The sequence below is a fragment of the Octopus sinensis genome, linkage group LG24 (assembly GCF_006345805.1).
Source record: "Octopus sinensis linkage group LG24, ASM634580v1, whole genome shotgun sequence".
NCBI lineage: Eukaryota > Metazoa > Mollusca > Cephalopoda > Octopoda > Octopodidae > Octopus > Octopus sinensis.
Window position 1 is genome coordinate 12,037,628 of NC_043020.1, and position 20,294 is coordinate 12,057,921.

At 41.6% G+C, this 20,294-nt stretch overlaps 2 protein-coding genes across 2 annotated transcripts; both read right to left on the bottom strand.

The window, feature by feature from the left end:
* Positions 1-9,737: 9,737 nt before the first annotated feature.
* Positions 9,738-12,815, bottom strand: LOC115224083 (cGMP-specific 3',5'-cyclic phosphodiesterase-like). The gene has a single exon (XM_029794884.1). The coding sequence runs from the start codon at positions 12,813-12,815 to the stop codon at positions 9,738-9,740; it is 3,078 nt and encodes a 1,025-aa protein (XP_029650744.1).
* A 3,611-nt stretch (positions 12,816-16,426) lies between these two features.
* On the bottom strand, positions 16,427-19,753 carry LOC115224084 (cGMP-specific 3',5'-cyclic phosphodiesterase-like). The gene has a single exon (XM_029794885.1). It carries the CDS (start codon positions 19,751-19,753, stop codon positions 16,427-16,429), a length of 3,327 nt encoding a protein of 1,108 aa, XP_029650745.1.
* Between the last annotated feature and the right edge of the window lie 541 nt (positions 19,754-20,294).

The following is a 20,294-nucleotide window of genomic DNA, read 5'->3' on the forward strand; positions in this document are numbered from 1 at the left end:
GTGGTAGAGGGCAGGCGACCACGCTGCTATTTGTGTGGAAGCGAAACACACTTGAAAAAGACGTGCCCAACCACTGCACACCAAGAGCAACAACAACAACCACTACCACAACCAAAGCACTCCGGAAAAAAGCTCTACTACCACACCACCATCAACACAGAAGACGACAAGAGAAGCACACCAAGCTAATCCGTCATCAACCAAAAACCACTCGACACCTGAAAAATACCAACACCACCATCAACAGCAAAACCAAAGGAACAGAAAAACAAAGAAAACACACACAAACTGATCCCCCATCCCTTATACCGCACTCAACACACACAAACACTCAACAACCAACAACAACGAAAACAACAACACAACCACTTACACAGACATACATAGAAGCCCACAACATACCCCTACCCCCTTCTGATTCCTCAGAAATTTCGTCGGAAGACGAAACCAGTGAGGAATGGCAAATAGCTACAAAAAGAAGGAAAATAAAGAGCAGAAACACAACCAAACCAAATGCAAACACGAACAAAGCAGGGGAAATACATCTCCCGAAGACATTTCAAAACCCAACGCAAACGACAGCCACACCAACACCACAAAAACATATACAGCAAACATGCTCACAGCCATAGACACCAAAAACACAAATTTGATGGAATACATCCAATCAAAAACAAACATAACAGAAGATGACATAAAAACAAACAATCACCCATACACAACACCACCAGACCACATCAAAATATTACACATCTCCAAAAGTCTGCACCACACACTCAAAGGCATTTTCCCCAGTGCGGTTGGTAAATGCCAAAAATATCTCAAAAGAAACTGTACTGGGATCTTCTCGAGGACAAACCAACGGAGGAGAAAGCAAAAACTTTCGAGCAGTAAGTAACCCTCTGTATTCTAATTCATTAGAACTATGATCAAGATTGGTTGTGTAAATGCGCGTGGCTTGGGGTCCCCTTGGAAACAAGGGTACCTCTTAAATGACATAAAGTCACATAAGTTAGAAATCATAGCCATAAGCGAGACCAGACTCCACAATCCGCGGGCCCTAAAGACCATGTTTGGCGGACAGTTCAACATTTATTTTTCCCCGTCTGCCGAGAATGGGCGGTAGTGGCACCGCGGTACTTTTTCACAAGAGTCTGGATCTCAATGTAAGGACAATATTCGTAGACCCGGAGGGTAGACTGGTCGTCCTGGATGTCGACGGCAGCAATGGGTGCGCTTTTCGACTCGTATCAGTTTACGCACCGCCCTTAACAGGTCGGGCGGATTTCTTTCAACGTCTAGAAGTTTTCTTGGGAACGTCTCGTCCTTTACTCTTAGTGGGGGATTGGAATGCTACCTTGGACACGCATGTAGACTACGTGGGTAGAGATAGGAATAGACGGGGATGCAAATGCCTCAGAGACCTGCTCAGACGCTTTCAACTGTCTGACAGGTTCCGACTAGACCACCGAATGCGCCAACGTGGACATGGAGCAACCGCATCGGGTCGTCGAGATCGTATCTAGATAGGATACTGTGTAGGACAGTAGATAGAGATAGCATAGGATGTCCACAATTCCACATAGTCAGCTACACGGATCACAAACTTGTGACATGTACGCTAGACTTAGGTAAGACACTTAGGCAGGGTCCCGGATACTGGAAACTAAACGCGTCTTTCCCATCGAGACAAGTTTTCAGAGACCGGATTAGCACACTAGTAAAGAGGGCTTTGACGGGAGCCATCATCAACAACAAATGGTGGTTTGCCCTCAAGAGAGCAGTAAAAGCAGAAGCGATTAGGTACAGCAAAGCACTAGCCATAGATAGAAATAGAGTAGAGGGTGAGCTAGTTAAGAAGCTAGAAGAGGCAATTAGAAGCGGCATCGCATCCGACGTTTTGGCGGCGAGGTTGGCCCTCGACCAACACTTCAACGCCAAACACGAAGGATGTGCTGTCAGAGCTAGGATGCGTGCTCTAAGGAACGAAGGTGTTGGAGCCGCGAGAGAGGCCCGGGTGGCAGAGGCGCAACAGGGCAACAAAGCCACCATTCGGTCACTGGTAGATGAACAGGGGCGCGAATTGCTCGAGCCAAGTAAAATGTGTGAGGCCTTTCAGCAGCATTTTGCCCGACTGTTCGGAACGAGTGGAGGGCAAGAACGTAGGGTGGACTTCAGTGCCTACCTACATAGCCTACCACGACTCTCGACAAGAAAGGCAGGGTGCTGCGAAGGTGCCATCACGGCGGCGGAAGTGCGGGAAGCGATGGCAGAATGCTCGAGGGACAAATCACCGGGTTTGGATGGTCTACCCTACGAGCTTTACAATTGTATGCCAGACTTGTTTGGAGATCTCTTGGCGGCGGTGTACTGCAACTGGCAGCAAAACGGGAGCATTCCTGGTTTTGTGAGCCGAGGAGCCGTAACACTGCTGAAGAAAGATCTAAACAAGGGGAATGTAATAGATAACTTTAGGCCCATCACTCTGCTTAATGCAGACTTGAAAATTTTGGCCAAGGTGCTAGCCAAGAGGTTGGCGCTTGTCATCGAGAAACTGGTCGACAAGGCGCAAACATGCGCCGTGCCAGGCCGGACCATCCATGACAACCTCCATCTGATGCGCTACATCATAGACAGGGTAGTTAACGAACCTGGCATGGGTGGGGCCCTGATCAACTTGGATCAATCGAAAGCCTTTGATAGGGTAGACCATCGATACTTGGAGGCAGTCCTGAGAGCGGCTGGTTTCGGTCCCGTCTTCCGCGGCTGGATAGCTGCCTTGTACAGAGGCATCCGTTCGGTAATTCGCGTAAATGGACATCTATCGAGACCTTTCGACATTGCACGTTCGGTCCGTCAGGGATGCCCCCTCTCGGCGCTTCTATACGTATTGACTCTTGAGCCACTACTGCGGAAGCTGGCGACTCTGAGGGGCATCCCGCGAGAATTGGGATGCGGGACGAGCGTGTCTGCATACGCGGACGACGTCACCGTCATAGTGTCTAGCCACGAGCACATCGAGATGGTCGGCGAGACACTGAAAAACTACGAAGCGGTGACAGGAGCGAAAATCAACCGGGAAAAGTCAGTGGGCTTGCGACTAGGCACCTGGAGAAGCAAGCCCATGCCGTCCACCAGCGCCTCCGTCGTGGGACGCTGGACCGACGGCCCGGTTGAGTTGCTCGGGGTCTGGTTTGGTCCGGACCTCCAAGTGGAGAAGAACTGGAACGAGATAACGAGTAGGGTGGTCACTCTCGCCCGGCAATGGACCGAGAGGAAACTGTCCCTAAAAGGTCGAGCGGAGGTGGCGAACACGTACATCGCGTCCATCATCTACTACCGCCTGACCGTCGTACCTTGTCCCGACCCTACCATCACCAAACTACAACGCATCCTCTTTCGCTTCTTGTGGAAAGGATGCGTCCCGATGGTCAGGCGATCCATTTGCTGTCAACACCCGTTAAAAGGAGGGCTGGGCATGCCGTGGTTGATGATGCGCAGACACGCGCTGAGACTGCGACATCTCTGGCTCTATGTAGACGACGGTGAACAGGTGTGGTCGCCGTTTGTGAGGCACGCTTTCCCGCAGCTCGTCTCCATGACCGAACTGCAGTCGTGGATCAAAAAGAGGCCGAGGAAGGGCGAATGGCACCGCGAGTGTCGCGTTGCTCTCAAGCAACTCTGCCGTCCTGGGTCGACCTTAAGTGACTTCAACACAACCAAAGCATTCTATAGGGGTTTAGTGGAGGGGAGGTACGACGACGAGCTCGGGGCGAACCTGGATGTCGACGAGGAGTATCTGACCCGCCTGTTCGGGACGACTTTCGGGCCAGGGCCCATGGACAACTTCCAGAGATCCCTGGCCTGGCAGTGCTACCGAGAAGCGCTACCCGTTCGGGATAAGCTCTACAGACACGGCTCGAGAAACACGGGGCCGACCTGCCCGAGATGCGGTCAGAGCGACGAAACCGTTCTGCACGCACTCGTTCAGTGTCCAACAATTTCCGACCTGTGGGCTTATGTCGAACAACTGCTGTCACGTGTGGGACGAGTCGGTTTATCAGCTGAGTCTATCGTCAATATTGTCACGCCTCCTTCCTTCAAACGGGAAGGAAGAGCTATTTTCATCATCCTTGTGGCTATGGCGAAAGAATGTATCTGGTGGACGCGTCTGAAAGGATTGGAGACAAACACTTTCCTCTCTGGTCAATCTCTCATCAACTTCTTCAAGTACCACTTGAAAAGGAAAGTGAGAGTAGAGAGGCAAGTTTTGTCTAGCGAATGTTTTAAAAAAAGATGGGTGAATGTAGCAAGAATGGCACGTATGAATGACGAAGCCACCTTGAGCATAGTCCTATGAACCCAGAAATCGAAAACAGAGAGTTGCTTATTTGCAAAAAAAAAAAAAAAAAAAAGAAATATAAAATGTGACTTCATTGACCGAGGTTACCGTGGTCTTTTCCGTAGGCTTTTCTTTCCACGGGTAAACCTCACCTGTCCTCCCCTTTACACTTCATATTGACATTTCTGTGATAACGATCCCTATTGATCAATTTTTTTTTCCTCTCCCCCTTTTTTTTTTAACCCCCCTTTTTTTTGTCCTCTTTCTCTCCTTTTACGATCCCTTTTGATCGAAACTCCCCCTTCCCTTTTTTTTTTTTTTAACCTTCAAAAGAAAAGCTCTACCTTGTAATTTGTTCTATCTGTGTGCAGCCCTGTGTGGCTAATAAAGAAACATATCTATCTATCTATCTATCTATCTATCTATCTATCTATCTATCTATCTATCTATCTATCTATCTATCTATCTATCTATCTATTGACATATGAATAGGGTGCTGAAACGTTCCTGGCTTTAGGTAAAAGGAAATACAGGAGGATCAGTTAGTTATGATTTTATTGAACATATTTCCCTCTCAGATTCACACCCTTATTGCAGGGGTCCTTCAGTTTTTCTAATCCCGGTTAAAGAATTCGGAAGGGTGGGCCTTCAACCAGGCCTTTCGCGATACACTTAAAGCCAAGAACTTTTCAGCAACACCCAAGCCCTCATACACACACACACACCACACACACACACACACACACACACACACACACACACACACACACACACATATATATACATATACAGATAGACAGACAAACAGACAGACAGACAGACAGACAGACAGATAGATAGATAGATAGATAGATAGATAGATAGATAGATAGATAGATAGATAGGTAGATGGATACATAGACAGACAGACAGATGGACAGACAGACAGACAGACAGACAGAAGACAGACCGAGAGATAGATAGATAGATAGATAGATAGATAGATAGATAGATAGATAGATAGATAGATAGATAGATATGTTTCTTTATTAGCCACACAGGGCTGCACACAGATAGAACAAATTACAAGGTAGAGCTTTTCTTTTAGGGGTAAAAAAAAGGGGGGGTGGTTTTCGATCAAAAGGGATCGTAAAAGGAAAGAAAGAGGACAAAAAAAGGGGGTGGATTAAAAAAAAAGGGGGGGGGAAGTTGATCAATAGGGATCGTAATCACAGAAATGTCAATATGAAGTGTAAAGGGGAGGACAGGTGAGGTTTACCCGTGGAAAGAAAAGCCTACGGAAAAGACCACGGTAACCTCGGTCAATGAAGTCACATGTTATATTTCTTTTTTTTTTATTGCAAATAAGCAACTCTCTGTATTAATTCTTACGGTTCATAGAATCATAGTCAACGTGGCTTCGTCATTCATACGTGCCATCCTTGCTACATTCACCCATCTTTTTTTAAAACATTCACTAGACAAAACTTGCCTCTCTACTCTCACTTTCCTCTTCAAGTGATACTTGAAGAAGTTGATGGGAGATTGACCAGAGAGGAAAGTGTTTGTCTCTAATCCTTTCAGGCGCGTCCACCAGATACATTCTTTCGCCATAGCCACAAGTATGATAAAAATAGCTCTTCCTTCCCGTTTGAAGGAAGGAGGCGTGACGATATTAACGATAGACTCGGCTGATAAACCGACACGTCCCACACGTGACAGCAGTCGTTCGACATAAGCCCACAGGTCGGAAATTGCTGGACACTGCACGATTGCGTGCAGAGCGGTTTCGTCGCTCTGCCCATATCTCGGGCAGGTCGGCCCCGTGTTTCTCGAGCCATGCCTATAGAGCTTATCCCGAACGGGTAGCGCTTCTCGGTTGCACCGCCAGGCCAGGGATCTCTGGAAGTTGTCCATAGGTCCCGGGCCGAAAGTCGTTTGAAACAGACGGGTCAGGTATTCCTCGTCGACGCCCAGGTTTGCCCCGAGATCGTCGTCGTACCTCCCCTCCACTAATCCCCTATAGAATGCTTTGGTTGTGTTGAAGTCACTCAAGGTCGACCCGGGACGGCAGAGTTGCTTGAGAGCAACGCGACACTCGCGGTGCCATTCGCCCTTCCTCGGCCTCTTTTTGATCCACGACTGTAGTTCGGTCATGGAGACGAGCTGCGGGAATGCGTGCCTCACAAACGGCGATCACACCTGTTCACCGTCGTCTACATAGAGCCGGAGATGTCGCAGTTTCAGCGCGTGTCTGCGTATCATCAACCACGGCATGCCCAGCCCTCCTTTTAACTGGTGTTGACAGCAAATGGATCGCCTAACCATCGGGACGCATCCTTTCCCCAAGAAGCGGAAGAGAATGCGTTCTAGTTTGGTGATGGTAGGGTCGGGACAAGGTACGATGGTCAGGCGGTTGTAGATGATGGACGCGATGTACGTGTTCGCCACTTCCGCCCGACCTTTTAGGGACAGTTTCCCCTCGGCCCATTGCTGGGCGAGAGTGACCACCCTACTCGTTATCTCGTTCCAGTTCTTCTCCATTTGGAGGTCCGGACCGAACCAGACCCCGAGCAACTCAACGACGGAAGTACTGGTGGACGGCATGGGCTGTCTTCTCCAAGTGCCGAGCCGCAAGCCCACTGACTTTTCCCGGTTAATTTTTGCTCCTGTCACCGCTTCGTAGTCTTTCAGTGTCTCGCCGACCCGCTCGATGTGCGCGTGGCTTGACACTATGACGTTGACGTCGTCCGCGTATGCAGACACGCTCGTCCCGCATCCCAATTCTCGCGGGATGCCCCTCAGAGTCGCCAGCTTCCGCAGTAGTGGCTCAAGAGTCAATACGTATAGAAGCGCCGAGAGGGGGCATCCCTGACGGACCGAACGTGCAATGTCGAAAGGTCTCGATAGATGACCATTTACGCGAATTACCGAACGAATGCCTCTGTACAAGGCAGCTATCCAGCCGCGGAAGACGGGACCGAAACCAGCCGCTCTCAGGACTGCCTCCAAGTATCGATGGTCTACCCTATCGAAGGCTTTCGATTGATCCAAGTTGATCAGGGCCCCACCCATGCCAGGTTCGTTAACTACCCTGTCTATGATGTAGCGCATCAGATGGAGGTTGTCATGGATGCTCCGGCCCGGCGCGGCGCACGTTTGTGCGTTGTCGACCAGTTTCTCGATGACAAGCGCCAACCTCTTGGCTAACACCTTTGTCAAAATTTTCAGGTCTGCATTGAGCAGAGTGAATGGTCTAAGGTTATCTATAATGTTCCCCTTGTTTGGATCTTTCTTCAGCAGTGTTACAGCTCCTCGACTCACAAAACCGGGTATGCTTCCGTTTTGCTGCCAGTTGCAGTATACCGCTGCCAAGACGTCTCCAAACAAGTCTGGCATACAATTGTAAAACTCGTAGGGCAGACCATCCAACCCCGACGATTTGTCTCTCGAGCATTCTGCCATCGCGTCCCGCACATCCGCCGCCGTGATGGCACCTTCGCAGCACTCTGCCTCTCTTGCCGAGAGTCGTGGTAGGCTGTGCAGGTAGGCACTGAAGTCCACCCTGCGTTCACGTTCACCACTCGTCCCGTACAGTCGGGCAAAGTGCCGCTGAAATGTCTCGCACATCTTGCTGGGCTCGAGCAATTCGCGCCCTTGTAGGTAGGTAGATGGATACATAGACAGATAGACAGATAGACAGACAGATAGACAGACAAACAGACAGTCAGAGAGACAGATAAGTTTCTTTATTGGCCACACAGGGCTGCACACTGAGGGGAAAAGTTACAAGGTAGAGCTTTTCTTTTGGGGGATGAAAAAAACAAAAAACAAAAAAACAAAAGAAACAAAAAAAAAGGTGGCGTAGGTTTTCGATCAAAAGGGATCGTAAAAGGGAAAAAAAGAACAAAAAAGAAAAAAAAGAAAAAAAAGAAGAAATGGAAAGGGAACAAAAGAAAAGAGAAATGAAAAAAAGAAGAAAAAATGGGAAGAGGAAAAAGAACGATCAATAGGGATTGTGTATCACAGTGTTATGATGTATAGTGTAAAGGGGAAAGCAAGTAAGGTTTATCCGTGGGAAGAAAAGCCTACGAAAAAGACCACGGTAACCTTGGTCAATATTGTAATATGTTACCACATTTGTTTGGGTAACCCTCTGTTTTCAATTTCTGGGTTCATAGGATTATGCTCAAGGTGGCTTCGTCATTCATACGTACCATCCTTGCTACATTCACCCATCATTTTTTAAAACATTCGCTAGACAAAACTTGCCTCTCTACTCTCACTTTCCTTTTCAAGTGGTACTTGAAGAAGTTGATGAGAGATTGACCAGAGAGGAAAGTGTTTGTCTCTAATCCTTTCAGGCGCGTCCACCAGATACATTCTTTCGCCATAGCCACAAGGATGATGAAAATAGCTCTTTCTTCCCGTTTGAAGGAAGGAGGCATGACAATATTGACGATAGACTCAGTTGATAAACCGACTCGTCCCACACGTGACAGCAGTTGTTCGACATAAGCCCACAGGTCGGAAATTGTTGGACACTGCACGAGTGCGTGCAGAACGGTTTCGTCGCTCTGACCGCATCTCGGGCAGGTCGGCCCCGTGTTTCTCGAGCCGTGTCTGTAGAGCTTATCCCGAACGGGTAGCGCTTCTTGGTAGCACTGCCAGGTCAGGGATCTCTGGAAGTTGTCTATGGGCCCTGGCCCGAAAGTCGTCCCGAAAAGGCGGGTCAGGTACTCCTCGTCGACGTCCAGGTTCGCCCCGAGCTGGTCGTCGTACCTCCCCTCCACTAATCTCCTATAGAATGCTTTGGTTGTGATGAGGTCACTCAAGGTCGACCCAGGACGGCAGAGTTGCTTGAGAGCAACGCGACACTCGCGGTGCCATTCGCCCTTCCTCGGCCTCTTTTTGATCCACGACTGCAGTTCGGTAATGGAGACGAGCTGCGGGAAAGCGTGCCTCACAAACGGCGACCACACCTGTTCACCGTCGTCTACGAAGAGCCTGAGATGTCGCAGTCTCAGCGCGTGTCTGCGCATCATCAACCACGGCATGGGATACATAGACAGACAGACAGACAGACAGACAGATAGATAGATAGATAGATAGATAGATAGATAGATAGATAGATAGATAGATAGATAGATACATATGTTGTCGAGTACTATATTACTTTTTGTGGTATATAACAGGACAGAATGTCACCGTTGGTTTCGCGCTGGCTATTGCACTTGGTAATATTGAGTGTGACTTATGGACAACTAACTGATTATATACATACATATATACATACATATATACATATAATCACAAATAAGTATACATATATTCACGTACATATTATTTATTTACGTTTGCTTTTTCGTTTGCAGCTGTTTCAGCTAATACAAAATGTTTGTTGCTCAATAATTAATTATGAAATCTTACACACATACTTTTCCATAAAATCGTCCTGCCTTTTGGTTCTCTTGCTTGTAAGAACTGGTTTACTCCGTGGAATTTTCTTTAAACATCTTCTTCTTCGACCTTGATTGAGGTCTTTCACTGCAACATTAGAAATTTTTTCTCTTTCTTCTGCACTCATTGTAAATCTTTCCATGTCTAGCGTCTGTTTAGAGATCACAGGTCTCAAAGCTCTCATCTTTTGTTCAGGCGTTTCAAATGTTACACAAGCAGCTGTCCAGCTACCTATGTCTGACGAACAACCCATCGCTTCTTGTTCTGCTCCATCGAGATTCATACTTGTAGGGGGTTTATTTGTTTTTAACCATGAGTCTGAAAATGTTTTGGATGGTTCAAGGGACATGGCTCTACTAGAGAACTCACTATCACCATTTGAAAATTTCACTTGCGTCCCTATATTAATTTTTCGGATTCTTTTACCGATTGGCCTTACCGTTACTGCGAGAAGTTTTTCCGTATAAAAACTTTTTATGGCGTTCGTTAAAGCACGAGATTCGGAGTAAGACATTGTAGACAAATCATCATCCGTTTGAGATGTCTTTTGACGTAGTCGTTGACTTTCTTCAGCGAGAACAAAAGTAGTCTGAGTAGACGATGTTGCCATTCCTAACGCAACATTTTCAGACTGAATGCGTGATATTTTAGGTGTTACAATTTCGTGATATTTTGCTTCTTTCAAACTCATTTCTTCATTATAAAGAGTCTCAATTTCGGAATCAATGTCAAAAAGCTCGATACCTTCAGCTATATGGGCCCAATGATTTCGATTCTCCAATGCCCCTTCATACAAATGAGTCAGATTAGCATCCATTTCAGATAAAACTTGAAAAATCGGAACACATTGAGTATCAAAATACTTCACTTCCATTTCAGGAAATTTGTATCTATTTTCACGATCCATGAGATCTTCGACATCTTGCTGTAAAGTTTTTTCTTGATCCCCCTGCTCGAAAAATTCGGCTGCAATCTTAACTGCAGCATTTCTTTCAAACGACCATGGTTTCGTAGCAGCTGAAAGATCACAGGCTGCCATTATAACGGTTATTAATAAATCAATGCTTTCTTGACACTGAAAACCTTTGTCGCCCTTTTTGATTTCCTCTCTAAAACTTTTAATTACTTCATTAAGATCTTTTACATCTGTGGCAAGAATCGCTTTCTCGATAAATTTAAGACCGTGCTGATAATTTTCAGCCGAGAGATTCTGGAATATATTGGTTTCGGCGGTGTTTAACATCCTGATAGCTCTATCTATATGATGGTGTTCCAAGACGGACGTATCGTATAATGTAGTGAGCGGAGATGATATCTTCACTTGAAATTTATTATTTGTCCCTCTGTGGTCAAGATCATGCAGTAAAGAAGCAATAAGGGAACAAATCTGTTCAAATTCTGTGAAATAATATTGTATTCGTGAACAGGTCAAAAAATAAAACATCATTTGAAATACCAGTACACCGTGGCGCCAGTTATGGAAAATATTTGGGCGATAATTCTTCTTTGCTGTTAAAATAAACCTGTATAAAATATCAATCGGTAAATTTAATATGGTCAAAGCATTTTTATCAAGAAACACACGAGCACACAACGAAACAATTTCATCATCTGTAAATACAGATTCAATAAAGGCATAGGAATATAATTGATACTCTTCAGCGGATCGTGGCTCGACTTTTAAGAAAGGTTCGATAAGTTTCCGGTCGCATGTGGTATGAAATGCCAGCACATCGTTCATTACTTCTCCCTGTGCCAACATCCTAACAGAACGTTCATATATGCGACAATTATGAATACTGATTCCACAAATCAATGCAAACGTCTCCATTAGGTTGATGTCACTTTGGTCGAAAACATCTTTGGAATGTCTCTCAAATATTATGCAACCGACGACCTCACTTGTAGCATTTGTTATTGTCATACACAGTAGCCAACGGCCGACATCACCTTCAACAGTGATTAACAACTCTTTTGATTCACTTTGTAATCGAATTATATCGATTATATTGATACTTTTTAAATTTTGATCAATTGGTATTATATATTTCGGATCTAACGGAACTTCCTTCACTTCTTCTTCGTCTTTTAATAACTGGAAAACTTTAGACGATATCGTCGGAGAGGCCGCATCCATTCTGTTTTCTGTCAAATAAACACAAATCTTGCTACAGTTTAACATATCCATGGCATGTCGAAGAATTTCTGATATAAGCTTTCGAAAATTGATTTGCTCTTTCAGAACAAATTTGGCAAGTTTTAGCAATAACTTGTGGCGTTTAAATTCCACTTGTGATATTTCTAACAACTGTTCATTATTAATACTGATTCCACAAAACGACGAAAAGTTCTGAAATATATTTTCATCATTCGAATCGAAATAACGATCATGTTTCTTATTCAATGCTTGAGCTACACCTATTACGACGCCATCTCTATCCGTAATTGGTACAGATAGAATACTTTTCGTACAGAACCCCGTTGATTTATCAATCTCATGTAAAAAACGTTCGTCTTCGTAGGCATCTTTAATGTTCAATAGACAACTGTATTCAGCTACATATCCGACAATTCCTTTCCCGAAAGGAATGCGAATGGCATTTTCTTCGTTGTGAATTGTATCCTCCATAACCGAGGTGGCTGTAACGTCAAAGAGTTTGGAAACTAAGTGTAGCTTTTTAGCAATTCCATGTAACAGAAATAAGCTGGCTCTGTCACAGTCGAGGATGATACAAGCATTTTGAAGAATTTTATGACACTGTTTGTCGACATCAATGGAGAAAACAGTATCTTTTATAAATTCCCTGTATAGTTCATTCTCTGTCACTGCGGCTATATATTTTCTTGTTTTTATATTGTCTGTATCTAATTCATCGGGATGTATAGTAGAACTGGTCCCCTCCTCTCCTTGCAAACTGTCTATAAAGCTTTCCCTTTTGTCGTCCTCTGTAGAATGCCGAGATTGCCATTTGCGAACGAAATCTGGATTATTCTGTAAGAAATTTTCAACCTCATCTTGCTGTAAATCATCCATCATTTACTGGTGTAGTATCGAAATCGAAACCAATTATATTTTTGTTGATGCTGATAATGATGAGGATATTGACCATATTTTTCTTACCAGAATAATTTGTATGGCAATGATGTTCATATCTTTGTATCTAGCCGTTTAATCTACATAAAACTGCATTCTTTAAAATGCTCTATCCAATGCTTTTCCATCAAAAGAACGGCAATTTTTCTAAACATGACGTCAATCTCTAATGTGTGACATCATACCATTACTTTAAATCATTCAGGTTAATTAAAAGGAGACTGCATCTACATGAAAAATAATCATTAAGTATTAAATTGTAGCGGCATTAAATACCTTATTAGAAGTACTTAAGCCGTGAAAAAAGAAATCTCTAAATCTCTCTTTAGAAATGGTTTTGGTCCACTTCTTGCAGTGATATTGTACTGAAGGACAATTATGTTTTTGCTAATGCTGCTGCTGCTGATGATATTGACCATACTTTTCTTACCAGAATCATTTGTATGGCAATGATGTTCATACCTTTGTATCTAGCCGTCTAATCTTCAGATAGTCGCATTCTTTAAAATGCTCTACAATGTATGTTTTTTATTCTAAATATGAAGTCAGCCTATGTAATGTATGACATCATATTTTCTTGTTTAAATCATTTAGGTTAATTAAACGGATCGCTATCTGAGTGAAAAATGTTCGTTAATTATTAAATTGTAGTTGCATTAATAGGAAATACTTATATGCCTTGAAAGAAGATTACTAATTGTTCAATAACCGATATTATTTTACTAATTTCGGGAAATGCGGAGACACCTGTGGACACGTTTTAATTTTATTCAGCCTACTCAGTGAAATATCGGCTTCTCAGAATCAATTCCCAAAAGAGTATCGATAAACTCACTGGGCAAGTGTACAATATCGAACGCAAATAGCTGTGAAAATTAGCATATTTAATATTTCAAAGAAATAAAATTAGCATATTTATAATTTCAAAAAATTAAACTGCTGTTAAATACTTAGTGATGCCAGGCGCATTAAGACAGCAATAGTTAAGTTTATTGCAACTAAAATTAACTGGAAAAGTATTATTTCTCATACATACATACATCCGTATGCATGGATGGATGTATGTATATATATATATATATATATATATATATATATATTATATATATATATATATATATAATATATATATATATATATATATAGTGAAAATAATTAAAGGGCGGGCAGCAGGCTGCCTCGCCGCATACATATACATACATACATGCATACATACATAAGTATACATGTATGGATATATGACTGCTATTTCTATTTGTTTTTTAAGTGCTTTGGTTTTACTTGGATCTCCCTTTTAAGTAGAAAGAATTGCCAAAACTTTTTGACTGCTATTTCTAAATTCGGTGTGTGGTGAGGCAAATCGTTGCTGAACCCTTAATTACTTAGTATTACTTAAACCTTCCTTGAAGGGGTCTTTTACATGCCGAACTCTACTTGGTGAACTTAATGATTATTTCTAAATTAATTAAATTCACCCTTTATTACTATTGATATATATATATATATATATATATATAATATATATATTATATATATATATATATATATATATATATATATATATTATATATATATATATATATATATTATATATATATATATATGTATATATATATATATATATATATATATATATATATATATATATATTATATATATATATATATATATATATATATATGTATATATATACACATACATACAAAAATATATATGCATTCATATATATATATATATACACACACAAAAAAATATACATATGCATTCATATTCATACATATATACATACATACATACATACATACATATATATACATACATCCGTATACATACATATATATATATATATATATATATATGTATACATACTAAAATATGTATGCAATCATATATATATATATATATATATATATATATATATATATACAAAAAAATATACATATGCATTCACATACATACATACATACATACATACATACATACATACATACATACATACATACATATAAACATACATACGTTCATACATATATATCATCGTGACCCACCAGGCTATCAGATGTTGCTACACATCGCTGGTCACAATGCGCTTCGCATTGTTTTAGCCTTCAAATGACGCCACCCCGCTGGCTAAGCGGACAGGCCAACAGAAGATAGAGTGAGAGAAAGTTGTGGCGAAAGAGTACAGCAGGGATTGCAACCACCCCCTGCCGGAACCTCGTGGAGCTTAAGGTGTTTTCGATTAATAAACACTCACAACGCCCGGTCTGGGAATCGAAACCGCGATCCTACGCCCGCGAGGCCGCTGCCCTAACCACTGGGCCGTTGCGCCTGACACACGCACACACGGACACACACACACACACACACACACACACACATATATATATATATATACAGGGTCATTCCGTACATAATGCGTTTTTTTTATACCTTTTAAAATTAAGATAAAGTTCTATTTAAATATCTAAAATATACTCTCCTTCATTTTCTACAATGCTCTTCCATCTATCTGGTAGACTTACTAGGCCCCTCTTCCAAAATTCCCTTGTCTGTGACGAAAAATACTCTTCCAGATCTGTTCTGACCTCGTCTACATAATTCATATTATTTCTTCAAAATACTAGGCGCAGGAGTGGCTGGGTGGTAAGTAGCTTGCTAACCAACCACATGGTTCCGGGTTCAATCCCACTGCGTGGCACCTTGGTCAAGTGTCTTCTGTTATAACCCCGGGCCGACAAATGCCTTGTGAGTGGTTTTGGTAGACGGAAACTGAAAGAAGCCTGTCGTATATATGTGTATATATATATATATTATATATATATATATAATATATATATATATATATATATATATATATATATATATACATACATATGTGTGTTTGTGTGCCTGTGTTTGTCCCCCTAGCATTGCTTGACAACCGATGCTGGTGTGTTTACGTCCCCGTCACTTAGCGGGTCGGCAAAAGTGACCAACATAATAAGTACTGGGCTTACAAAGAATAAGTCCCGGGGTCGATTTGCTCGATTAAAGGCGGTGCTCCAGCATGGCCGCAGTCAAATGACTGAAACAAGTAAAAGAGAGAGTAAAGTGTAAAGAGTAAATGATCTTGAAGACTGTAAGTGTTAATCAGGGGGGGGGGCAATCTCCTGCGGATTTGCTGTGTGGGGGATCGTCTCCCATTCAAACTGCTCCAGCCTTTGGAATGTCATCTTCGCTTTATGTGGCTGGTCGTTCTCCGATGACCGAATACACACACACACATACAGACACACACTCACACACAGACACACAGACAGACACACACACACTCACTCATTCACACACACAGACACCCCCCACACACTCACTCACACAAACAGACACACACACACACTCACACGCATACACACACACACTCACTCACACACACGCACACTAAAAAACACGTACATGGACACAGATTTTATTGTTCTTTTATTTACTGTTACTTGTTGATTAACAGTTTTATGCAAATTTTGTTTCTTCTCATCTCTCCTATTTTCGCCTTTGCTCTCTTTATTTATTGCTTATGAAATCGTACACATCCACTTTCTAAAGTGATGTATCGTATCCTGTCTTTTCGAAACTATAGAACTTGGCCTGCTTCGTGGAATTTTCCTCACACATTTTCTCTTTCGTTCTTGGTTCAGTTCTCTCCTAGCAGTACTAGCAATCCTTTCCTTTTCTTCGGCGCTCATTCCATAACTGTCCCTTTTTTTAAAAATCTCAGATGATTGCTGTTCATTCTTGCCTTTTTCTTCTTCGGGGCCACGAGACCCTCTTTCGCTATACGAGACGTTTGTTGAAGAAAATGCCGGAAACAATGTATTGAATGGTTCGCTCATGCTTGATCTTCCTTCTGTTCCTTCAGAGAACATACTTTCTCTCTTTGACGGATGTTGTATTGTCATCTTCGGCATTATTGAATCGTTTCTGAATTTCAGAGACCACGCTTCTTCTGTTTTAACTTGCCCTTGACTTTCATAGAAAGAAAATGTTTGGCGAGGTTTTCTTATACGACTCTCCAATGCGTATCCAACTGACTTCGATTTTACAGGTGAAGATTTGGTTGGCTGAATGAAATCGCTCAGTTCCAAATTGGCCACGTCCCAAGCTGTAGAATTGGTAGGAACTAAATTACTAGAGACATATCCATACCTCCTTTCATACCTGGCGGTCTGAGAACGTCGAAGCACTATTGTCTGGATACCTTTTGACTTTGTATCCTTACATTCGTCTACTTCTACAGATAAAAGTTTTGGTGAATGAGTTTCTTTTACTGTTTCTAAAACAATAATAGATCCTAATAATCCGATTACACTGGTAGATCTCTGAAAACCTTCTTCAAAGTCAGCAGTTTGACTGGATTCTTCCCTGTATTCTTTTATTTCTTTGATCTTTGGGAAAATTAAGTTAGTTTGGGTACAAATAGACGTGTTGATGATCTTATCATGTTCAGAAGGGGGAGTGGAGATCGTATCCGCTTCAAAAACTAAAGAGAGTGCGAAATCACTGTAAACTTTTTGCATTTCAAAATCAATGTCAAAATCTTCTAAGTTGTCGTTTATATTGGACCAATGAATCCTATTTTGTAGCACCCCTTCATATAGCGGCATCAAACCGTCTTGTAATTTACATAAAAGTTGATAAAGCGGGATACAAATATCATCGATAAATGCGACTTGCATTCCAGGAAGTTTGTATCGATTTTCTCGATCCATGAGAGCAACAACTTCTTGATTTAAACCCTTTTCTTCGTCTCCCTGCTCGTAGAATTCAGCTGCAACCTTAACTGCAACTGCCTTTTGAATTTCCCACGGCTTTGTAATAGCTGAAAGATCAGCTGCTGTCATTAAAATCCTCATTAATAATTCGATGCTTTCTCGGGTGTCAAACATTTTGTCTCCGCTTTCGATTTTTTCCTTAAAAACTTCACGTTCTCTAAAGTAAGTTTGCAAGTCTGTGGCCAGAATGGCTTTCTCGATAACTTTAAGACCGTACTTGTAATTTGTATCTGAGATATTCTGAAATAGGTTGGTTTCGGTAGTGTTTAATATCATGAAAGTTCTGTCTATGTGATGGTATTCCAAGACAGATGAACTGTACAGTGTAGCAAAAGGAGATGAGGTCTTCACTTGAAATGCATTATTTTTACCTCTATGGTCAAGATCATGAACTAGAGCTGCTATTAATAAGTAAATCTGCTCAAATTCTGTGAAATATAATTGCATTTGACCAGTAGTCAATATACAAAACATCGCCTGCATAACATTAACAGCATGTCTCCAGTTATGGTAAATGTTTAGACGATAATTCTTCTTTGCTGTTAAAATAAACCTGTATAAAATATCAATAGGCAAATTCAATAGGATCAACGCATTTTTTTCAAGTAACATCCGAACACACAAATGAATAGTTTCATCATCTGTAAAGCAAGACTCATCAAAGTTATAGGAATATATATGGTACTCTTCAGAGGATCCTGGCTCTTCTTGTAAGAAAGGTTCAATAAGGCTTCGGTCGCATGTAGTATGATAGGCAAGTAACTGGTTCAATGTTTCTCGCTGTGCCAACATCCTAACAGAACGTTCATATATGCGACAATTATGAATACTGATTCCACAAATCAATGCAAACGTCTCCATTAGGTTGATGTCACTTTGGTCGAAAACATCTTTGGAATGTCTCACAAATATTATGCAACCGACGACCTCACTTGTAGCATTTGTTATTGTCATACACAGTAGCCAACGGCCGACATCACCTTCAACAGTGATTAAAGTTTCTCTAGATTCACTTTGTAATCGAATTATATCGATTATATTGATACTTTTTAAATTTTGGTCAACTGGTATTATATATTTCGGATCTAACGGAACTTCCTGCACTTCTTCTTCATCTTTTAATAACTGGAAAACTTTAGACGATGTCGTCGGAGAGGCCGCATCCATTCTGTTTTCTGTTAAATAAACAGAAATCTTGCTACAGTCTAACATATCCATGGCATGTCGAAGAATTTCTGATATAAGCTTTCGAAAATTGATTTGCTCTTTCAGAACAAATTTGGCAAGTTTTAGCAATAACTTGTGGCGTTTAAATTCCACTTGTGATATTTCTAACAACCGTTCGTTGATTATACTGATTCCGCAAAACGACAAAAAGTTCTGAAATATAATTTCATCATTCGAATCGAAATAACGATCATGTTTCTTATTCAATGCTTGAGCTACACCTATTACGACGCCATCTCTATCCTTAATTGGTACAGATAGAATACTTTTCGTACAAAACCCCGTTGATTTATCAATCTCATGTAAAAAACGTTCGTCTTCGTAGGCATCTTTAATGTTCAATAGACAACTGTATTCAGCTACATATCCGACAATTCCTTTCCCGAAAGGAATGCGAATGGCATTTTCTTCGTTGTGAATTGTATCCTCCATAACCGAGGTGGCTGTAACGTCAAAGAGTTTGGAAACTAAGTGTAGCTTTTTAGCAGTTCCATGTAACAGAAATAGGCTCGCTCTCTCACAATCGAGGATGATACAAGCATTTTGAAGAATTTTATGACACTGTTTGTCGACATTGACTTCGAAAACAGTGTCTTTTACAAACTCTCTGTATATTTCATTCTCTGTCACTACTGAAGTATACCCTCTTGATTTTGATTTCACCTCCTGTAATACTGTATCACTTGTAGTTGCACTATAACCGGTCTCTCCCGGTACTTTCAACGTGCATTTAAGGCTTTCCCCTTTGACGTCCTCTGTAGAATGCCGAGATTGCCATTTGCGAACGAAATCTGGATTATTCTGTAAGAAATTTTCAACCTCATCTTGCTGTAAATCATCCATCATTTACTGGTGTAGTATCGAAATCGAAACCAATTATATTTTTGTTGATGCTGATAATGATGAGGATATTGACCATATTTTTCTTACCAGAATAATTTGTATGGCAATGATGTTCGTATCTTTGTATCTAGCCGTTTAATCTACATAAAACTGCATTCTTTAAAATGCTCTACCAAATGCTTTTCCATCAAAAGAACGGCAATTTTTCTAAACATGACGTCAATCTCTAATGTATGACATCACACTATTAGTTTAAATCATTTAGGTTAATTAAAAGGAGACTGCATCTACATGAAAAATAATCATTAAGTATTAAATTGTAGTGGCATTAAATACCTTATTAGAAGTACTTAAGCCGTGAAAAAAGAAATCTCTAAACCTCTCTTTAGAAATGGTTTTGGTCCACTTCTTGCAGTGATATTTTACTGAAGGAATGTGGTAAATCAAGTGAAAAGCGAACTCAGGAACCGTTGCCTTCAACCAGTAAGGAAGAAGGAGCATGACAGAAGAATGAAAACGAAATAAGCCGCGAATTTGAGAC